This window comes from Ictidomys tridecemlineatus, chromosome 15, assembly GCF_052094955.1.
Source record: "Ictidomys tridecemlineatus isolate mIctTri1 chromosome 15, mIctTri1.hap1, whole genome shotgun sequence".
Classification (NCBI taxonomy): domain Eukaryota; kingdom Metazoa; phylum Chordata; class Mammalia; order Rodentia; family Sciuridae; genus Ictidomys; species Ictidomys tridecemlineatus.
The window spans coordinates 60,749,265-60,772,750 of record NC_135491.1 but is presented as its reverse complement, the minus strand read 5'-3'; the positions used below and the strand labels follow the sequence as shown (position 1 = coordinate 60,772,750).

At 48.3% G+C, this 23,486-nt stretch overlaps 1 protein-coding gene across 1 annotated transcript in view; it reads right to left on the bottom strand.

Moving 5' to 3' along the window:
• The window catches only part of LOC101977589 (mitochondrial inner membrane m-AAA protease component AFG3L1-like), a 24,672-nt gene extending 1,186 nt beyond the window's left edge, over positions 1-23,486 (bottom strand). The window contains 16 exon segments of the mRNA XM_078032880.1: positions 7-201; positions 282-482; positions 991-1,106; positions 2,237-2,347; positions 5,262-5,387; positions 6,037-6,144; positions 8,000-8,153; positions 8,353-8,490; positions 12,086-12,356; positions 14,073-14,197; positions 14,789-14,857; positions 16,159-16,308; positions 17,154-17,248; positions 18,358-18,426; positions 19,042-19,129; positions 23,179-23,486. Coding sequence (XP_077889006.1) covers positions 7-201; positions 282-482; positions 991-1,106; positions 2,237-2,347; positions 5,262-5,387; positions 6,037-6,144; positions 8,000-8,153; positions 8,353-8,490; positions 12,086-12,356; positions 14,073-14,197; positions 14,789-14,857; positions 16,159-16,308; positions 17,154-17,248; positions 18,358-18,426; positions 19,042-19,129; positions 23,179-23,298 — 2,136 coding nt within the window. The 5' untranslated portion in view covers positions 23,299-23,486.

Sequence of the window (23,486 nt, the reverse complement as noted above, 5' to 3'; positions counted from 1 at the left end):
CCTCACCTTCTCCACCTGCTCCCGGCACCTAGTCAGCAACTCCAGGGTGCGGTCGTAGGCAGAGCCAATGAGGCGCCGCACCTCCTCATCAATGAGCTGGGCTGTGGCCTCACTGTACGGCTTTTCAACCAGGGCTTCACCTTGCTGGGGGATGTCGAAGGACACCTGGCCCAGCTTCTCACTCATCCCAAACTGCACAATCTGCAAGTACAAAAGGAGCAGAGGGTGAGCCGCCCCCAACACAGCCACCAGGAGCCACTCACAGGACAGCTGTTCTTTACCTGGGCATAGGCGCTCTGGGTGACCTTCCTCAAGTCATCCTGAGCCCCAGTGGTGATCTGCCCAAAGAACAGCTGCTCAGCCACCCTGCCGCCCAGCATCATGCACATGCGGTCAAAAAGCTGCTCCCGCGTATAGAGGTACTGCTCACGGGGAAGGTACTGGGCGTACCCCAGCCCCTTGCCCCGGGGGATGATGGACACCTGCAAAAGAGGGGCCACAAGCTCGTCAGTCCCCCAGCAGCACCCCAGTGCAGCCCAGACACACCCTCTCACAGCCCTGGCCAGGGGCTCACCCCTTACAAGTTGGAGAAGACAGCCCTGGGCCTAAGCCCCACCACCGACAGGAAGTGTCACCCTGAGCAATGCACTGGCCCTGCCTAGGGGCTCAGCTCAAGAGGTTGCTATGGAAACCTCTTCTGACAGGGATCAAATCCAACGCCCAGGAGCAAAGCAAGTTCTGGATTGACTTCTCAGGAGTCAGTGGCTGAGGCCCAACCTAGAGCCAACACACCCTGCTCTGCCTTCCTAATGCTTCTTCTCCCCCTGCCCCCACAAGGAATCTAACAGACTCAAGAACAGCACATTCCTTGAAAAATAAAAGGGTCACCCCCAGGAGGGCTGTGCCCACATGAACTGGCTGGACCGCCAGGCACACGAGCAGGTAACTCCTAGGCTCCACGGGCAGACACACTCAGCACAAGAGACCCACCTTCAGCAAGGGGTCTGCATGCTCCAAGAACCAGCCTACCACTGCGTGCCCTGCCTCATGGTAGGCCACGGTTGTCTTTTCACTGGGCTGCAAGACCTGAGTCTTCTTCTCAAAGCCTACAAATCACATTCCCAGGTGAGTGAGAGGCAGGGGAAAAGCTCAACCTACACCCCACCAGACTGAGGGCCTGGATCTGCTGCCACACTCGATTCCCAACACCCACCTGGGAGTCCCTCCCTCTAGGGCACAAGGTGGCAGAGGCCTGGGCTGCCCCAAACTGTAGCTCCACGCTATGTCCTAGTTCTAGGGGACATTCCCACCCAACCTCCCTGCCCCACCCTACTGCCCACTCCTCAGGCACAGGCTGCTTCAAGAAGCAGCTGTGAGCCAACGTGAGTCAGAGGTACTGTGTCCTTTCTGGGGCATGACAAGAGGCAAAACCCAAGCATGGTGGAACAAAGAGGGCAGTTCCCAAAGATCTCACAGCCCAGCCCCACAGTGACAGGACAGAGAAGCAAACAAGAGCAGCACATGTTGAGCTGCATGGGTCATCAGCCCCCAGAATGCCCTTGACAAATTCTGGGTTTTGCTTTGAGCTACTTAGTAGATATTATATGTCAAAAAAAAAAAAAAAATCACATGAAAACAAAGCTCAAGGATAACCTCCCAGCTGGCTGATTTTGTCTCAGCATGGGGCAGGACCATCAGGATGTGCTCCTGCTGCTTCTACAATCTCCATTTCCAGGAACAGCACCAAGAAGAGCCAGGCCAGCCCATGCAGCCTCTGGCAACTCTGGTGGCCCTACAAGACCCTGACCCACTGCTAACTCCAGCTGCCACCTGCCTGGCCCAGCTGAGTCCTGGGCTTCCCCAAACTGCAGGGGACCGTCTCGCCCACTGCTGGCTGAAGATGGCAGTTACCCGCCAAGCTGAAGACGACACTGACACACTCCTCAGCAGTGCTGGGCCAAGAGAGCTCCCAAAGGCTTCCTCAGACTTGCCATCCGTTCTGGCTTCCTCCCCTCCCTTCAGGGAGGACTTGCTTTGCCTTCCACATCTAAGACTGACCCTCAGATGGACTGCACACAGTCCCAAGGGCAGGAAAGCTGCTGGGAGATCCACAGACCCATATTTTGGCTTAGAAAACTAATCATGTCTCCATATGCAAAAGTGAGGTTGGGCTGGGGAGGGCCTGCCAGGAGCAGAGCTGGAAATGCCTCTCCTCCCCGGGGGCGGGTGGGCTCACCTCCGATGACTCTCTCAATGGCCTGCTCAAAATGCTTCTGCTGGACAAAAGCACTCAGGTGGCGGGCAGCAATCAGGGCTGCTTCATTGCACACGTTAGAGATATCAGCACCTGACCAGGAAGAAGAGATGGTTAGTGCTGCCTGACAGCTACAGTGACACCCAGATGAGGTGTGCTCAAGGCAGAGGCCAGGGTTAGACTTTAGAGGAAAACTGCAAGGTAGCGGGAACCATTTCATCATTCGTCACTATTTTTAGCCAAATTTCCTGGTTAAACAACTTTACTAAGAAATAATTCACATACCATACAAGTGTGTATTTTACGCATACACGTCACTGATTTTTAGTAAAATCAAACTGTGCAACTAGGGCACAATCTAGTTACAGGACACTGCCCATACCTGAGACACCCCATGCCTGTTCACACTTAATCCCACTCCCACCCATCCACCCACGGATCTGCATTCTCAGCATTTCCTATCACTGGGGTCATGTCAGATGTGGCTCTTCTGTGCCTGGCATCCTTCACTGAGCACATTTCACAGCTCCGTCTATGCTGTAGCAAATATGGGTACTTCATTTCTTGTTCTTTTTTCTATTTGATACAGGGGATTGAACTCAGGGGCGCTCAACCACTGAACCACATCTCCAGCCCTATTTTGTGTTTATTTTAAAGACAGGGTCTTTTATTTAAAGACTGAGTTGCTTAGAGCCTCACCATTGCTGAGGCTGGCTTTGAACTCACGATCCTCCTGCCTCAGCCTCCCCAGCCACTGGGATATAGGCGTGTGCCACTGTGCCCCGCTGGGTACTTCATTTCTTTTTTTTTTTTTTTTTTTTTAAAGAGAGGAGGGAGGGAGAGAGAGAGAGAGAATTTTTTTTTTAATATTTATTTTTTTGTTCTCGGCGGACACAACATCTTTGTTGGTATGTGGTGCTGAGGATCGAACCCGGGCCACACGCAGGCCAGGCGAGCGCGCTACCGCTTGAGCCACATCCCCAGCCCGGTACTTCATTTCTTTACAGATGAAAGCCGTCCTTTCCTATGCCCTTGTTCTTCATCTGCTCACCGTGAGTGGACACCGAGGTGGCTCTGCTTTTTAGCTGTCACAAATTACGATACTCTTGGCTCTTAAATATATGCTTTATCCACTTTGAGCTTGTTTTTCAATATGATGTCAGGTAGGGGGTCTAACACCTCCTTGGAAATCCAGTAGTCCCAGGACTTCTGTAGAAGGGACTAATCTTTCCCCCATAGAATGCTCTTGGCACCTTTGTCAAAAACCAGCTGACCATAAATGCACAGGTGGGTTTCTATTTGGACTTTTTTTTTTCCCCCTCTATTTGGACTTTTAACTCCATTCAGTGGTCTATGTCTATCCTTGTGCCAGGACCACACTGTTGTTTGCCACACTTCTATAAGAAGTTCGGAAATAGGGCAGTGTGAGTCCCACTTTGTCCTTTTACAAGGGGTCCTCTATACTTCTGCTTGAATTTCAACTTCTGTCCGCTGTACCTCCTCCTTCCCCCTGTGCATATGGTTCACAGACCACATCTTTATACACTGTGTGCTCATTAGCATTCATCTATAATGAGTTTCATGCATTTGTTTTTTAAATGCTATCAAAAAACTATAAACCCTAACGATACTGGCCTTGATTATCCTCCTTTGCTAGTGCCACTTCTTCACATGACTTCAGTCCCTGTCATTGCTAACCTAAAGCCTGAAGCTTCCTCCAACATTTCTCACAGGGGAGGCCTACTAGTAAACTCCTTCATGGTCTTTAAAATCTACAACGTAACAGTTCCTCTTTCATTCTTGATATAGAATTAGAATTCTTGATATAGATATAGAATTCTCAGCTGACCAATTTTTCTTTCAATTTTTTTTTTAGTTGTAAGTGGACACAAAACCTTAGTTTTATTATTTTTAAATTTTTTTTTTTAGTTGTCAATGGACCTTTATTTTACTTATTCATATGTGGTGCTGAGAATCAAACCCAGTGCTTCACACATGCTAGGCAAGCGCCCTGCCACTGATCCACAACCAGCCCATTAATTTATTTTTTCGTGGCGCTGAGGACTGAACCCAGTGCCTCATACGTGCTAGGTAAACGCCCCACCACTGAGCCACAACCCCAGCCCCATGACACATTTTCTTCTGGCACCCTGTACCTCTTGTCAGTGCCTTCTGGCCTACACAGTTCCTGAAGAGAAGCTGGCTGTGACTCCCTCATTACATGCCTGTCTCTCCTGTTGCTTTCAAGACTCTCTCATGTTTGGCTCTTAACAGATGGATTATGATGTGTCTCCCTGGACCTCTTCTGAACCTATTCTTACTTCTGAGTTCAGAGTTTCTCAGATGTGCAGGTTCGGGTCTTATCCAGTGTGGGACGTTTTGAACCATTATTGCTCTGAACATTCTTTCTGTCCCAGGCCCCCAACTCTCCTGGAATTTCCACAATGCATGCTGGTCCCTGCAGCATGCACCACAGGCCCTTAGGCTTTGCTTTTCACCCTTGTTCCTTCTGCTCTATGGAGTGGTTAACTTCCTTTGCCGCAGCTTCAGTTTCTCTGGTTCTCCTCTGACTGCTCAGATCTGATGAGGCACTAAAGCTTACAAAAGGCTGCTCACAGGGTGAGTAGGCAGGGAGCCCCTTGAGAGGTCCGCACCCATGCCTAGGGTTCAGACCACTCTGGCAGGAAAATAAGAATGTTATCACAAGAGACTGGGTTTCTGCTACAGAAACACAGAGGAACCATCCCAAAGTGTGATGTGTCTTCACTTCAGTTTTCCGTCCTTACTAAGTCTGAACAGGATTTAAAACAAACTCAAGCGGGCACCAATAGGCTGTGGGGAGAAGATGCCCAAGGCCTTTGAATGTCTTAACAGGTTCAATGTTCTACAGAGCAGAGTGGACACTTGCCAGGACCAAATACGAAGGCACAGAAAACACCTGCCAAATGCCACCAGTTGGGCGTACTTGGCTCCTGGCAGGGTGCACGTTCAGCCCAGCAACACTCACCAGTGAAGCCTGGAGTGAGTGCTGCCAGCTTCCTTGCCAGGGCATCATTCCTGAGGCTCTCATCCAGCTTGAGAGGACGCAGGTGGACCTTGAAGATGGAGGACCTGCCTTTGATGTCAGGGGGGCCTAGTGAAGAAACAGGGAGACACACACAAGCTCTGTGTTCACTGGACCTTCAGAGTAGGGTCCCCAACAGTCACCTCACACGACTGCAAGGCCAGCCAGGAGCACACTCTGCCACTGTCATCTGGCTGGAGCCAGGGTGCAATGGCAGGACAGATCAAAGTGCATGTGTGTTTAGCTCTTCAACTCAATGAAACACCCTAACTGCCTCGACCAATATTAAATCCAGTTCCAGGCCATGTAACCAACCAGACAGCAAGGAAAATGAGCACTGCCCAGCTGCCCAGAGCACCCACATGGACTAGTGTCCCAGTGGGAAAGTGTCAGGGAAGACAAAGACAGCGGGTTGTCAGGGTGAAGGGCGAGGCACAAACTCTTTGTCTTCTAAACTATTTTTTTACAATATGGTACAAAAACAAAAGCTGGAGAGTACAAGTCTGCTACATAATGCCCACCTACATGCACTGCAGTGACATTTTGACATAATAACACAGCAGCACCATGGGGTAGTTGAGTATCTCCACATTTTCAAAATATTATCTTACTTACTTCAGGATCCCCATCAAAATTGTCTCCAAATATGTGGCGAACAATCTACCCAATTTCTAACCCCAGAGGCTGAGGACCAAACCCAGGTACCTAAGCAACTCACCAAGGTAAATCTGGCGATCAAACCGGCCGGGCCGCGTCAGGGCTGGATCAAGGATGTCAGGGCGGTTGGTGCCGGCCAGCACCACCACATTGGTGGTAGAGTTGAACCCTGGAGAGAGAACCGGTGAGCCCCAGGAAGACCCAAGCCAGCACATCTCCTTCCCTGCTGCTTCCCTCTGCTCACTCCACACCACACTGCAAGGGCTATCAGGCAGGCAGGAGGCCCTGCCCAGCTGGCTGGCCCAACCTGACTGAGGATCCTCTCTGCTTCCTGGGCAGTGTCACTCACCCTGGCTCCTGCCAGTCTGTCCCCTCCTGTGTCAGCTGAGTGCCTCTCTGCCAGCAGGAAGCCAGACATGCCTCAGCTAAATGAAGACTCTACAGCCCACCTCAGGGTTGTGGGAAGTCCCAGCACCTGGATCTCCTCACCACTCATTCCTGGTTCCCCCTGCCCAACCCCACATGATGCTCAGCAAGACCACAGTGCAGGACTACCCAAGGGTGGGCAAGGAGGAGCAAAGAACAGGGATGCCAACCAAGGAAGAGGGTACAGGATGGTGGCAAGGCGTCCACCCACTCCTGCCCACAGTCCTCTCCAGTCCAGCCCTCCAGAAGAGAGCACATTTGCTGATAGACTCTGAAGACAATAAAAAACTTTGGAAGCAATTTTGGCCTACACAGAAAAATAGGAACCCAGGCCTGACTGCTGTCCTCAGACAGGGCCACCTCTAACATCAGCAAATAGCCGATTCCTGGGGGATGCGACTCTAGGAGCACTCCCACCATCCCCTAGCAAGACAGGTTCCCTGTACCCAAATTGCAACAATGTGGTCTATGAACACCCGCCCTCCTCTGGAGCATCCTGTTATGTGCCAGACAAAGGGTGCCCACATGACCAGCATCCAGTGAAACCCTAGAGCCTTGAGTCTCTCACCGGCTCCCAGGTCAACACCACTTCAACGTGCTGTCACATTCCGGAGGACTCTGGAAGCTGTGCCTGGCCTTCCCTAGACCCCTAGACCTGTCCTATGTACCTTCCGCTTTTTTTTTTTTTTTTTTGGTACTAAGGATTGAACTCAAGTGCACTTAACCACTGAGCCACATCCCCAGCCCTTTTTTGAGACAGAATCTCGCTAAGTTGCATAGGGCTGTGCTAAATTACTGAGGCTGTCTTTGAACTCTTGATCCTCCCGCCTCAGCCTCCAAAGCCGTCGGGATTACAGGTTTGACTGCACCTGGCCCTCCTGGTTGTTTTTTTGCACGTACTTTCACTGCAAAAGAAACACAGCTTTTCAACTACAAGATCAGCTTGTGACTCTGGAAAAAAAATCAAAGTCAGGGGTGGTCTTAGGGACCCGACCTGACCCTCTAACCCTTTGAAGCCAAAGAGCCAATGAAAGCTTTTCCAAATTCAAAAAAACGGCATAAATTGGGCACAGTGACACCCTGTAACCAAAACTACCAAAGATGCTGAGGGAGGAAGATACAAATTTGAGGTCAGCCTGGGCATCTTACTGAGACCCTGTCTCGAAATAAAAAAATAAAAAGGACTGGGGATGTAGCTCAGTACCAGAATGCCCCAGTTGTACGAAAAAACAGAAGAAAAAGAAACACCTGGCCTATATGGTAAACATACCTCCCCGAGAAGGAAAGACCCAGATATTGGGGGGGTGGGAGGGGTGACAAGACACCAAGCAGGAAGAGCCCAGCTGTTTCTGCTCCATCCGAGGTGTGACTGACATTCGTCTGCTTGCTCTCAGCTGATTTTCCCCCACCCAGAGAAGCGCATCTGCCTCACTCTGCCCCTGCACAGTGGGGGCTGCTACATGGATCAATACGGCCTTCTCCACTGCGTGCCTGAGAGTGGCCTTCCTTAAAATAGAGGCATCGGGGATTCTCTGCCGAGGAGCACCCTTCCAGAAACAAGAGGCTAGAGGAGGGCCTCCTGCTAAGGGTCCACTCACCATCCATCTCCACGAGCATCTGGTTCAGCGTGTTTTCCTGCTCGCTCTGGCCTCCAAGGTGCCCGCGGCCTCGCTTCCTGCCAATTGCATCGATCTCATCAATAAATAAGATACAAGGAGCGTTTCTACGGGCCATTGCAAACATGTCACGAACCTAGAAGAGGAACCCAGAGTCTATTTTGTTACTCTCACACACACAGCGTAGCAACACATCCTTGACCCTGTCCTTCTGCTCTCACAGGTGGGATGTACTCAGCTTGTTGTCAGGGTCACACAGTCTGTTGCTAACAAGGTGACCAGTCCTCGTCAAGAAGTGGCTGGCACCTTCTGAAGCTGATCACCCTTTCACCTACCCTTGCTGGTCCAACACCGACAAACATTTCCAGGAACTCGGATCCATTCACAGTGATAAAGGGCACACTGGCCTCTCCTGCAGTCGCCTTGGCAAGAAGTGTTTTGCCAGTACCGGGTGGACCTGTCAGCATGGCTCCCTGCAACAAAGAAGAGACACTTGGCTCTCAAAGGGAACAGATGGAACATGAACCCCACTTCCCACTCAGCTGACTAGAAATCTGTAACATGGAACATGGAAGCCCGTGTAACCTAACTCAGAAGAACTCCAGAAGCAGAGCTGTTGGGTCAAGGGCCGGAATACATTCTGAGGTTTATCACCAAGCTGCTCTCACGCCCACCAGGCGTGAACCACGACGGCCATCTGGCTGGAACTGTGCCACAGCAAGACTATCCAGCTGTGCTGCCTTGTTGGTCTGAAGGGCACAGCTCTCTTTAAAGGCACTTCTGCAGGTATCCAGGTTGGACATCTGTGTGTTCAATGTGCTCTTCTACCTTTTTCTTACCTTCTTCTATTCAAGCTTAAGATTTAAATTCAATTCACACCAGGGCGGTGGCACAACTGTAATCCAAAAACTACTCAGGAGCCTGAAGCAAGAGGGTTACAAATTCAAGGCCAGCCTCAACAACTTAACAAGACCTTATCTCAACATAAAAAGGGCTGGGATGTGATTCAGTGGTAAAGCTCCTTGGGTTTGATCCCCAGTACTGGAAACAAAACAAAACACGATACTAATTCACGTTCCTGTAACACAACTCCATTTTTATTTTATGGATTACAGTTATATCTGAAAACTGAAAGGAAACTTACAGGGTGGGGATGGACTGCTCCATTTCTAGTCAAGAATGCTGGATTGCAGCTGAGCATGGTGGCATTCTGAGGCTCAGGCAGGAGGACCACAAGTTCAAAGCCAGCCTCAGCAACTTAACAAGGCCCTAAGCAACTTAATGAGACCCTGACTCAAAATGAAAAATAAAATGGGCTGGGGATGTGGCTCAGTGGTAAACTGCCCAGGGTTTAACCCCTAGTACCAATAAGAAGAATGCTGGGTTGCTATCAGATCTTTTTTTTATTGTTTTGTTTTTGTTTTGTGGTACTGGGGATTAAACCCAGAGGTACTCTACTGCTGAGCCACACCCCTAGCCCATTTTTATTTTGAGACAAGGTTTTGCTAAGTTGCCCAGGCTGCTCTTGAACTTGTGATTTTCCTGCCTTAGCTCCAGAGTTACTGGATTACAGACATGAACACCACATCCAGCTGTTAAACCCACAAGATGTGGAGCCCTGCGTCCTCCAAATGTGGTCACAGAGCACTTCCTTTTCCATGGCACATTTGGGTCTGATACATAATAGCCCACGACATGGATGATCTTTATATGCCATGGGACAGGACACAAAGTCTCAGGAGCCATCCTTGCAGGCATAAGAACATTCTAGGGGCAGGATATATCCATGGCATGCCATGTCCTATTCCTATGCGCAGGAAACACATCTACGTGACTGTAGTCAATTCTTCATGACAGACTCCCAGCAGGGGGCAGTGATGATTTGGGGAAACCAGCCTATAATGTAGCACACAGGCTGACAGAAGCTTCCACTCGCAGGAGCCCAGCCTGGCTGACAAGGGAGACTCATACTCGAGGTGACAGGCCTCCCTTGGAACCTGACTCCTTTACCCACTCCTTCCAGCAGACACATTTTCCCCAGTAAATCCAAACACCCAGAACCAACCATATAAAATAAGTGTGAGACACACCCACTCTAGCACCTGGCTGTCAACAGAGGTGCAAGGCAGCTGGGTGGCGACTTGGCAAAGTTCCACCAGGAAGCAGAAGGCTTCCATTCTGCACCTGCCACACCCACATGCTTTCTGGCCCCAACACACACCAACTGTAAAACAGACACATCCAGTGTCCTGGTTGGAATTCCTGGTTCACAATGGTTGCTAATCTTTTTGTATATTAATCACAATAAACTGTCCAGTGGTGCCCAATGTGTAGGGAGGAATTGGGGGAACACAAAGCTACTGAAAGGGCTTAAGTGTCATCTAAGAACCACCTCAACCAGGACTTTCTAGCCTGGTCCAGAAAGCAGAGAGGACTTGAAGTTTCTGTGACCACACAGGATACCAATCTTCCTGGTAAAAAAATCCAAGCTTCCATCGAGCCCTAAATGGGTCCATGACCACACAAAGGCACCAGTGGACTGACTGGCCCTCTGTACTGCAGCCAGCTTTGCCAGGGCGGTTTCCTCTCAGGACACCCAGGCTGCCACCAGCCCCAGGATACACGGCTGTCTGGCTGCATACTCCTGCACTGTGCTGTCCACCAGCTTTCCAGAGAGCTGTGTCTGCCCCCAAACCTGACCACAGAGGCTACTTGTTCTAACTTTGTAAGTTGATATTACACAAACTAACAAAACAGAGTTTTTTTAAACTCCTTCAAAATCTAAGGTGAAGGCTGGGCTGTGGCTCAGTGGCAGAGCGCTTGCCTTCCATGTGTGAGGCACTGGGTTCGATTCTCCGTACCACATATATAAACAAAATAAAGATATTATGTTTATATATTACTAAAAAGAGGTTTTTATAAAAAAAAAAGTAAATAAAGTAAGGTGAGAGCTCTGAATAATTAAAAAATAAAGGAAATTTGTCTTATAAAATGTTTTCAAGTTGCATAGATAAGAAAAGTATGACAGAATGCACGAAAATACACAGGTACTGCTTCAGACTGCACCTAAGCAAGTTCTTGCTTCTACTGAGAAAAAAAAACTTGCAGAAAATATGTGGTTCAGCCAGGCATGGTGGCACACACCTGTGACCCCAGCAACTTGGGAGGTTGAGGCAGGATGATCTCAAGTTCAAGGCCAGCCTCAGCAACTTAACAAAGCCCTAAGCAACTCAGCGAGATTCGTTCTCTAAATAAAAAATAAAAAAGGTTGGGGATGTGGCTCAGTAGTTAAATGTCCCTGGGTTCAATCCCTGGTAAGAAAAGAAAAGATGTGGTTCACACAGGACAATTCAACAGAGGTGTGACTGGGGAGGATGGAACTCAGGGGCACTCAACCACTAAGCCACATCCCCAGCCCTTCGTATATTTTATTTAGAGACAGGGCCTCACTAAGTTGCTTGGGGCCTCACTAAATTGTTGAGGCTGGCTTTGAACTTCAGATCCTCCTGCTTCAGCCTCCTGAGCTGCATAGATAAGAAAAGTATGACAGAATGCACGAAAATACACAGGTACTGCCTCAGACTGCAGTGCCACCACATGTGGCATGTGCCACCACACCCAGTTTAACAAAGGATTTTGATCCCTGGAACTAAACTCAAAGCAATGACTGGCCTCTAAATGAAGACCAGTAAAGGAATGTATATTTGTGTTTTAAATTTTAGAAAAAGAAACAAAAAAATCACACATATTCCCATGTCCATTTCATAGACCTAACATTATAGAATTTTAGGACTTGTGGTCTCAAGTCTAACAGATAAGAGGATTTTTTTTTATTATTGTTTTTTGCATTACAATTCTTAATACACCTTTATACCACAATTTATCATATCTCTGTATACAAGATAAGAGGATTTTTACTGTTCTGTTCTACAAATTTCCATCCTCTATTGTTATTAATAAAATATAAACTCAAGGAAAAATCATTTGTCTGATATTCATTCTCTGAACAACAGCAATCTTTGGCTTTGACTTGGAACTCAGAGCATGACTGTTTTCTGAAATCAGTACCTTTGGAATTTTGGCTCCTAAGTCCTGATACTGCTTGGGGTTCTTCAAGAAATTCACAAACTCCATAATTTCCAGTTTGGCCTCTTCACAGCCAGCCACATCTGCAAACCGCACATTGATGTCGTGCTTTAGGATCTTGGCTGTTGTCTCACCAACGCTGAAGAGGCCCCCTCCTCGTCCGCTGCGCCCGGCCCCCATTGGACCCCTTCTCACAGCATAGAGCAGGATGCCAACCAGGAGAAGAGTAGGCACCAGGCTTCGCAGGAAAGAGCTGAGAACCAAGGAGACCATTCATCATGTCAGCAGCATCACCTTCAGCAGGAAGAGTAACCCACTCTAGGATTTGCTGCACAAAAGGGCAGTTTCTTCTGGAAGAGTGTCAAGGTCTGTCTATAAATTCGGCCTCCCCAGTTCTAAGAGCACTGATGCCCCAACCCACGTCTCCCCCAGAAGGAGCTGCAGACCCCATGCAGCTCCTCACAGGTGAGGTCCACAGACCAGTCCCATCACAGCACCATACTTGCTCCTACACTCTCCAGAGGCCCAATCCCACCACCCCTCAAGGTGGCTCTAGTCACTGTCAGCTCCTAGAACACACCTCAGCTCCAACCAGTAGACGTGGCAACTGAGCCAGTAAGAACAAAACCCCAGTCGCCATACGCAGCAGTACCCCAAGGAACACTCAGGAGCTGCACCGGGAGACTGAGGCCCCGCAGGCCTCCCCACCAGCACTTGTAAGTCACCTCCAGAGCCCTGTCTGCCTCACTGCTAGGGTGTGACTGCCGTCTCCCACACTCATGTTGGAACCCAACTGTATAAGGTGAAGGCCATTCAAGAGGCAACTGATGGTGAGAGCTGGGCCCTCAGGAAGGGATTAAGGTCACCACAACAGAAGTTGTGGGGGATGGATCAGTCATAAAAATGGCAAAGTTCAGTCCTACCCTCCCTCTCAACCTCTCTCCCCAGCACATTATGATGCAGCAAAGACCCTTGCCCAGATATGGCCCTTCAGCCTTGGACTCCAGACTGTAAGACAGTTTCCTTTCTTTACAAATTACCCACTCTCTGGTCTTCTGTCACAGCAGCAAAAAATGATAAGACACTCACCTTCCTCGTTCTCAGTGCAGTTCCCACTCTGCCCTGTCTAGAAGAAACCAACTAAGCCATCACCACACCGACCCTTCATACCCTCCTGGCTACAGCTGGTGCTGAGCTCAAACTCTACCCACTCAGTTTCCAAGCCGGAGGAAGGGCCAGAGCAATGATGTCCCTAAGTAGCAAATATGAGAGCAGGACCACACTTGTGTGCTGTCCTGGGATGCACACAGGAGCACTAGAGATGGGTCTGCCCTCAAGTCCACAAGCACGGCAGGAATACACTGGGGGTGGAATGCAGGTTCAGAGAGCAAGCTGACGCAGGATCTGTGGGAAGCAAGTCTGTCTGTGTGCGAGTGAGCAGAGACTGCTCACCTGGATCTTTGACTCAACGGTTCAGTGGGAGTCAGGGTGCAGGGATCGCAGCACACTTTCAAAGAACTCCCACAGGGTTCCATTGCACAGTGGAATCTGCACTACAGTAATGTGCTACAACACATAGCATCTTTGTCTTATTATTCCCATTTAATGCTTTTTAAAGGTTACCTAGATAAATATTTCTTTGCTTAAATTCTCTTGCCATTAAGACCTACGCTAAACCATGGCATACATCTGCAACCCACTTAACTGGAAGGCTAAGGCAGGAAGATTTCTTGAGCCCAGGAGTTTGAGATCTGCCTGGGCAAGACTCCACCTCAAAAAAGTAAATATAAAATTTTAAAAATTAAGCCAGACCAAATGAATATATACTCTTTTACTACAGACACTGTAAAGATTAGCACATACTATGACATACAAAATTCCAAAAGAGATTCAACAGTATTTGTTTTGTGTTCAGAATCAGAGGCCCAAGAATAAAGTGTCTCATGTCCACCTCACCCCTGCCACTCACCCGTCACTCTCAGTGGTGTAGACCACAGCAACCTGGTTGGTTGGCTCAATCCCCAGTTCCCACTGAGCAGATTCCAGGTTCCGCTCAAAGGTGTCAACACTGCCGATGTTAAACCACACGTACCTCTGCAGAGACCAAGAGCAAGTTTAGGTGCACCTCTGTGTTCCCCTGAGACTCGCCCTAACACACACACACACACACACACACACACACACACACACTCTCACACCTGTCCACAGCTTGCGTTCCCATTTACCAACTTCTCTTCCAAGCAAGCCTCTTCTCCTAGCCCCTATCTCGACACATGGACAAATCCCACCCTGTGGCAAGCTCCAATGGTAACTACAAAACAGCAGACACTCCCTCATTTCAGATCCCACAAAATTATAGGCTTTAAGTTCTAGATGAAATGCTGTGATAACTGCCTGAGGTCTGCCTTTGACCTTCCGTCTTTGTCTTTTTATTCTTTCCTCTTCCCAAACCTTGATAAGTGGTTCTCACATGTTACTTGGCAAAACTGAACCATGGTTATAGTCTCATAAGAGTTCCTATCCTGCTTGGAAAGCAAGACTGTGCACAGGTCAATGACATAAACCACCACATCAACAGGGATTGCTGGACACTAGGGGAAGCATCTTACTAAAAAAAAAAAAAAAAATTAAAACTGTATGTCATTGGGGGAGGGGAAGCCACCCAGCCTGAAACCTAGCCCTCACCTCAGAAGACGCCCCAGGGGAAGGGATGACGCGAACGAACTGCTTGTTCACGACCTCCAGCCGCTCCACCTGGGAGAGAGAACCGGACGGCTTAGGCCAAGCAGGACATTCAGGCAGACCCTGGGCAGTTCAGCCCAGGCCCACCTGCACCCACACACACTCACAGTTCAGTACAAGCTTTGTTTTCCTGAATTCATTTCCATTTTAATCAACAGGAAACAATTCAAGACTAGTTTCTAAAATCTGGTGTATCTGAGCACTATCATGCCAGACTGGCTTAAAAACCCCAGAGAAACAGGAATGAGTCTTACAGCAGAGTCTAGCAGAGTCTTAAACCCAGCTGATTCAGACCACCCTGTTCAGCCAGCTAAAGGCAGCACAGGGAAGCAGTGCCAAGCAGGGTGGAAATGTACTCCTGCAGGCTCCCCAGTTGTGGTCACCACCACACACAACCACACAGCAGGCTAGCCTGCCCCTCAGAGAAGCAATCCGAGGGAAGCAACTTGAGGGCACAATGTGTATTCTTACATGCAGCAACAATATCATCACTGCTCCAAAAGCAAGGACTTAGGGCCATGTGACTAAGGTGAACACGTTCAATCCTACAACCTTCCCACCACAATAACACATCACTGTCAGGTCAGACACTTGGAAAAGACTTCAAGGAAGTGCTGAGAGCAGTCCAGTCCAGGCACAGAAAGGCATCCTGGGCTCACCACACTTGCCTCACCCCCCTCACAGCCACGCCTACAGGTAGAAGATCCACAGACAGGGAAGGGCTGCAGCAGCTCTGTCCCCTTCCACCATAGGGAGAGTTGCCAAGGGCCTCTCTGAAGATAGGCATGTGCCTTGTGGTTAGACACAAAGGCTGTGGCCACAAACCTTAATGGGAAACAGGAGTTTCATCAAACCAAATTTCAGCTCTTAATAATGCCTGGGTCCAGCCAACACTCTTCTGAGGGCAACAGAGGGAAGGCACTTACTCATACAGGGTTTACACGGAAGCCTGAGCAGTACTTCACCCAACTCAGCACCCCAAGGGAAAAACACACAAGAGAGGCTCTGCTGGTGCCACATGCTCCTCTGCGGTCACCAAGCCACAGTCCACTGTCAAGGAGTGGCTGGCAGCAGAAAGTAAGGGGAAAGGAAAAAATCCCGAATCAGGAATGAGAACAAAAGTCAAAGATCAGGAGACAAACAGAACTGTCTTAGAAGACATCATGATGTGCTGTTCTGCTGGGGTATCTCCTGGAAAAACAAAACTGAGGCATGAAGGACACCCCCCAGCAGGACTGACTCTTGGGGCACCACCTGTCTCCTGCAAGGGCATACCACCACAGCACCTTCCCAGGCAGACAAAGTTCGCTCACCAGACCTCTGGCCAGGTAATACTGGACAAAGTGTTTCCAGGTGATCTCTTTTCCAGGATCTCGAAAATAGAAGTAGAAAAACCCCACAGATACACCTGCACCCAAAATGGCCAGATTTCGGAAATCCTTGTCATCCCAGGGGAACTCGCCCTGTGGAAGAAAAGATAACAAATTTTGCAATTAGATGCAGGTGTTCCTTTCTTTTGATTATATGTTTGTTTTTCACTACACTGGAGATCAGACCTCGGTCCTGGCTCAGCTAAGCCAGAGCTCTACCCTTGAGCCATCATGAACAACGAAACTTCTCCTCTCAGATGTTGGAGTCACCAAACCCTGCCCTCCCATGGTACCCAAGGGGGACCAGGCATGTGGGGAAGCTCAGCTGCTGCTCTCAGCAGGAAAGACCTGCACACTGTGAACAGCACAACAAACCTGCTGCTCACCAGAGGCCCCAGGAGAAGCAGCAAACCCACCAAGAGCTCTGCCTTTGCAACATCACATAGCATGTCCTCTTACCTGCAATTCTCAAAGTGCAGACAGAAGTCTTGGCACGTTTAAAAAGTTCGTTTCTCCTAATCTCTGTGGTTGGAACTCGACCCCCAAGGTGATGGCAGTAAGAAATGGGGACTTGGTGATGACACCACAAGGGCGCCAATGTCATGGATGAGATTAGTGCTCTTACTAACGGGCAGGAGAAAAGTCTGTCCCTTCCACCACAGGAGGACATAGTACTGGTCCCACTGAAGGAAGTCATGTTCAAGACACCACGATCTATTAGTTGAGGGCAAGCCCTCACCAGACTCTGGACCTGCCAGCACCTTGACCCTGTACTTCCCAGCTTCCATAATTATGAACAATAAATTTCAAGCTATTTAAAAATCATCCAGTCTAAGGAACAGACTGAGACAAGTGCGATGCAGTCTCAGTCGTGCAGCAACAGCACCCCTGGAGAAGTGACAGGGGGCTGGGTCTGGCACACTCAGATGCACACCAACCTTCTGCATCCGTTTCCACCAGGCAAAGCCATCCTGCCTCCCTCCTCTCTTGTTTCCATCTCCTCCAGGCTCAGCATTCTTTAGTTCACCAGATTCTAGGAAAAAACAAAGTGTGACTTCAGAAAATAATTATATACACTTTTTCACAGAAAGAGGACTCAGAGAACAGAGTAACGTTTTCCATCATAAAATTTTAATTACCCTGGCGCCTTTCAGAAACAAACAGCAGACAGGAAAAGGAAGATGCCAGAAGACACTGCTGAGAAGTAGCTTCCGATACATCTAAAATCCCTCCAATTTGCCCTTGCTGGCTTCAGACCTGAGCTTTAATGACAAATCATTTTTAGCTAATAAACATGGCTGTAATTAGGGGAGAGGAAGGAAGAAAGAAAAGCAAGATGTAGGCTGGCACAGGTAGTCCCTACTCCAGAAACCAGAACACAGGCCACCTCCCCTCAGGCAGAGTTCATCTCTCAGGAAAACCTGGACCCGTGGGTACATTTTGTGACAGTAGATAACATTAGGAGGTGGATTCCTGTGAGCCCCTTCTACAGCAATCATACAAGTTCCAGGACAAAACAAGCCAGGACACAGGTAGCCCCCCTTCCATACACACTGCCACACCAACAATCCACAACAATTCCATGCAAGACCAGAGAAAGCCAGGAGGACCCAAGGAAGGGCAGAATGAATCATGAGAGAGTAAAATTTTGCACAAATTTTAAGGACAAAACACAAGTTTTCAAAAAATGTTCTGTTCATAGCAAAACATGTGGGCACACCTCCCATAGTGCTTCTACCCATCTCTTCCTACTTAATGCTCACAGGCGGAACACTTATTTTTGGTACCAGGGATTGAACTCAAAGGCACTCAACCACTGAGCCACTCTCCAGCCCTATTTTATATTTTATTTAGAAATAGGGTCTCACTGAGTTGCTCAGCGCCTTGCCCGTTGCCAAGGCTGGCTTTGAACTTGTGATTCTCCTGTCTCAGCCTCCTGAGCTGCTGGGATTGGATGTCCTCCTTGCACCCAGCAGCAGGAAACTTTTTGCAGGAGAAACAAATCTGACAAATACTGACTACACTAATCCCCAAAACCAATCCACATCATCAAGCCATGATGTAATTTATTTTTTTTTATTTTAATATTTTTTTTAGATGTTGATGAACCTTTATTTTGATTTATCAAACTGACCCTTTTACCTTTTTTTGGCACTGTTGATTTTTCTGAATCTGTGTTTCTTCCACTCCTCTTAAAGAATTTTTCAAATCCTTAGAGACAAAATGAAGGGGAAGTACTTTGAGAGAAAAGTCCCACTCAGAAAAGCAACACTACAGTCAAATCAGGATGGAGCCATTATCTTCAGTCTTGCTTCCTTACTTACCCCACTCAACACACAGCCCAGGGTCCTAACACTGGCATAGGGCTGGAGAGCCCCTGCCAGATCTCTAGGTGCTTTTGAGAGCACTAAGCCAGGGCCCACAGCCTGCTCTGAAGAGCAGGGCTCTAACTGGTTCAATGTGCTCCAAGATGACTACAGCTTACATATCTTATCATCTGTCTACTTTTCAAATACGAGGCTTGGCTGGCTCTCAAAATCAGACATGCAGAATAAAGGTTTACTACCACGCCTTCCAAAAGATTCACCAAGCACCTTCCTTCTGAAAAGAGTTTCTTTTTCCAGTCTCTCTAGATATCAAAACAGTAAAGGCATGAAGATGATGTATTGTGGCTCAATATGCAAACTAGGAAAGATGGCAAGGGGGACCTCCTAGTTGTCATGCCCCTTGCTCCCTGCTTAGTCACTGTGGGAGGAGACACTCTGAAGAAGCTTCACTGGTCCCTGTAAACCTCATATTGCTAACTTAGAAAAGACAGGCAAGTACCTTTGGATGGTTCTGAACACAGCCACCAGGAAAATGGCACCAGTCTCCCCTGCAGAGCCAGCTTCTGACAACGGATCCCCTGGTGGCACTGAAAGAGGACAGAGAATTAGCAGATGACCTGCCTTTGCAACACAGTGCAGCATTTCCTCACAGTGGTTCCAAGAAACAGGATGTGGGCTGAGTATCAGCTTGCTGCCCTTCTTTATCTGCTTAAATATGCATTAAAAATCTAGTTGAGGGTTGGGGCTGTAGCTCAGTGGTGGAGTGCCAGCCTCGCACATGTGAGGCACTGAGTTCGATCCTCAGCACCCCATTAAAATAAATAAATAAATATTTTTAAAAATAGTCGAAACAGGACAAACATAAAGTATATTCACTGCAGAAATGCATGATGAATTTTTAAAGCTTACTGCATCCCAAAGCAGGGGAGGGAACTGACCGTTTTTTGCATAAGGCCTTAACCCTAACTAATGCAGCTCAAAACCAAACATGATTCTAAGACTCAAATCTCACAAAATTAAAATACTGAGGCTGGGCCTGAAAGCACATGCCTGTAATCCCTGCTACTCAGAAGGATAAGGACAGAGGATAACAAGTTGGAGGCCAGCCTGGGCAACTTAGCAAGATCCTGTCTGGAAACAAACAAAAAAAAAGGTTTAAGGTTGTTGGTTGTTACTCAGAGGTAGAGCCCTTGCTTACCATGTTCGAGGCCCTGGATTCAATCCTCAGAATTGGGGGGAAAAAAAGAAAATTTGAGGAGGATGTATCTCAGTGATAGAGTGCTTGCCTACCCTGTGTGAGGCCCTAGGTTTGATCCCTAGCACTATAAAAAACAAAATAATAAGGAAAAAATACTGAAAGAATCTTATGATTTATGTTTGATCAGCTAGGAGGTTAATGTCTGTCAGGTCAAGAAGGCACACAATTTTCTAGAACCTCTGTATTTCTTCAACCCTCAGTGAGGAAAATGCCAATTTTTACCATGAGCTGCTAACCTTACCTGATACATGAGTTAAGGACAAAACTAGAGGCAATTTAGATTTGTCATTAATTCAATTCAAAAGCCACAAGAAAAACTACCAAAGTAAAAGGCAACACACTGTTTAAAAAAAAAAAAACTTAAGCACATTCAATAACCCAGTATTAACTGTATTCAACAAAATTCCAACAAAACTGAAGAATTTGGATTGTATCCAATATTTTTTTTTTTTTTGAGAGAGTGAGAGAGGGGAGAGAGAGAGAGAGAGGAATTTTTTTTTAATATTTATTTCTTAGTTCTCGGCGGACACAACATCGTTGTTGGTATGTGGTGCTGGGGATCGAACCCGGGCCACATGCATGCCAGAGGAGCGCGCTACCGCCTGAGCCACATTCCCAGCCCCTCCAATATTTTATTATACTGAAACTAGACCCATAGGTGATAATACTCATGTTATTTCAGCTGTCAACATGAGGAAGAAGCAAGCTTTGTAGACTATCACTCTAAAGTAAATCCATCCCCCAATTGGTAAAGTGCTAATTTATTTATCCAAACATCCTATCAACAGCCTCAGTGGACTAAAAAATAAAATAAGCCACAAAAAAGATATTAAAATCAGGGTAAACCTAAACAAGCAAGTTCAGAAAGGAAAGACTGGTAGAAAAGGTGATGATGTCATATCATCAAGAGTAAAGAGTGTCAGGTAGACAAGGACTTCTGCTGCAGCAAGTCCTCTCAGCACCTTTTTTGAGGATGGTACATGACACACTGAACAACAAAAAATGGCTCTATGTTACCCTGACGTTACTCTGGAACCAAAGCTGCGGGTCAACAGGGAATCCAGACAAAAGGTACAAGACATCACTACTGGATAGTGGCCAGATATGTCTTAGTGACTTCATCCAATCCTTACAACCTAGCCTAAGAAAGTAGGTAGAAAAGCAAAAATTAAGACAACTGGTAGCAGGAGGTGTGCAATGACAATTCTGGTTCCCAAATCTTCTCTGGTTTCTCTAAGACCATCTCAAAGTAGGAAGCAATTTTGGCACTAGTAACTAATTTCATAGATACTGAGAGGTGTATACCCTAGAGGTAGAAAATATGACCCTTTGGGCCTCCAAAACTTCATAAAACAACCAATTCCTCTGTTTCAAATCATGATTTAGTTCTGTGTGTGATTTGGTAGGAAACAACAGTTCAAATGTAGTTCTCACTGTAAATGTAAACATACAGATTTTTTTATTTGTTTTTGGCACCAGGGATTGATCCCAGGTGCATTCTACCACCAAAATACACCCCTAGGCCTTTTTTATTTTTTGAGACAGGGTCTCACTAAATTGCCAAGGTTTGGAACTCGTGATCCTACTGCCTCAGCCTCCCAGGTCCTTAGGATCACAGGTACATGCTACCCGCCCGTTCTTGAAATTTGGTTTCTGCCATTAATTTGCAGTTAATAGTAGAAAACTTGTTAAAATTGGTTTCTGCAAAGCCAGGACATGAAGCTGGGCACACCAAGGTCCCTTTCTAGTCATTCTTGTACAAGTCTGGTGACCCTTATAGGTCAGTTACACAACACAGCACACAGCTGACACCTTCCCAGGCTTACAAGGCCCTACCTCGGACTGCACTGCCTTTCACTAACCACTTCTTCATTCTGAGCACACAGAACACACCACACAGAACACACCAGCTGCACCTACCCTAAGGCAATGCCTTGGCTATTCCACCTGACAAGCCTGCCTCCCCTCTCCCCAAGCAGCAAATCACATACATGCATCCCTCCTCCATTCCCTTCTCATTATTCCCCTGATTTTGCCTCCTTTTCCTTCATACTTCATATACTCCACAAGAACAAGGTATACTCGTTTATTGTCTGGTTACTGTTTTACACACCATGTAAACTCTAAAGGCCCAAGGACTGTGCAGGCAGCTTGTAGAATGAAAATGACCACATGGAAGCCTCAAGAACATAGACTTCCCTTGAGGAGTGCTGAGTGCTAAGGTACATCTTTCAACTCTAAGGCAGATTGCTACAGCCTCTCTTTTTCACCCTCATACTCTCTGGCTAGTGAATTGTCAACTGATAAGTTTGCCTAAAAGATAAGCAAGAATGACTCGGCTTGGGAATGAATTCAAAGACCACCCAACTTCCTTCTTCAATGTAAAAACACGGAGGTTCACGACAGTTCAGTGACTGAGGACTCACCTGTGCTATACCAATTCACACATACTCACTATACTACTGACTCTGAACATGTTAACAACCAGAACAGCCCTCTACAATGTGGACATGCAACACAGGTCAAACACTGATTCCAGGGAGGGAACACTGATAACAGGGAGGGAGACAAAACTAAGGTGTGTTCTCCCAAAAGAATAGACACAAAGAGAGAAAAGTTCTTTTTTTTTTTTTTTTTTTTGTATCAGGAATTGAACCCAGAGGTACTTAACCAACTGAGCAATATCCCCAGCCATTTTTAAATATCTAATTTAGAGACAGAGTGTCGCTGAGTTGCTTAGGGGCTAGTTAAGTTGCTGAGGATGGCTTTGAACTCGCGATCCTCCTGCCTCCCCAGCCGCTGGGATTATAGGCGGGCGCCACCTCGCCCTGTGAAAAATTCATTCTTTAAGACATAACAAACGAAAAAAAAAAAAATCAACCCATGCAATCCTTCTGTCTTACTGTAGACTGAAAACCTAACTTTCCAGAATCAAAAACCAAAAACTGCATTCGTGTATGAGATCAAAACTCAATGTGGTTGCTGTCCACTAGGATGGACAGAACAAAAGTAAAACAGCTTTAAAACGTGGAATGCCCCGTGCTCGCCCTCTTCTGTGAGATACGGCCCACAGCACCTTGGTGCTGGACCGCGGGACAAAGCTCCAGCACCGGCCACTATGAGGGCGATCTGGCGGCTCCACGAGGGCTCGCGGGACGGAGAAGCCCGAAGCCCTTCACGACACCTTCACGAGCACCATCGACCTGGCTCGCAGGGCGACTCTGCGGGAGGAGCCCGGGTGGCACGACGCGGGGCCGCGGAGGCAGCGGGGGCTCACCGTCCGCGCAGTGGCCGGCGCACGCGGATGGCGTCACCTCGACGGCGAGCGCGGCCCCGCCCCGTCCGCCGCCGCCCCGACGGCAGCGCCGGCCTGCTCACCTGCTGGGCGGTGCCGAGGGCCCTGGCGCCAGCCGCAGCCGTGGCGCCGCATCGCCACAGCACCGAAAGCGGCCCGGTCACCGCCCGACTGCCAGCCACCGCCGCCAGCCGGTGCGACATCGCCCACCTGCGACCTCGCGCCGCCAGGGCGCACGCCGACGCAGACAGGTCATGGAGCGCCGCGCCCCCAGTCCCCAGGCGCTGCCGGGTTCGCGCATGCGCAGTGCAGACGCAGACGGGTCTGGGCGCGCCGCCGCACGAGGCCCCAGTGCGCAACGGGGCCCGCCTCTCGCAGGCGTCCGCACCAT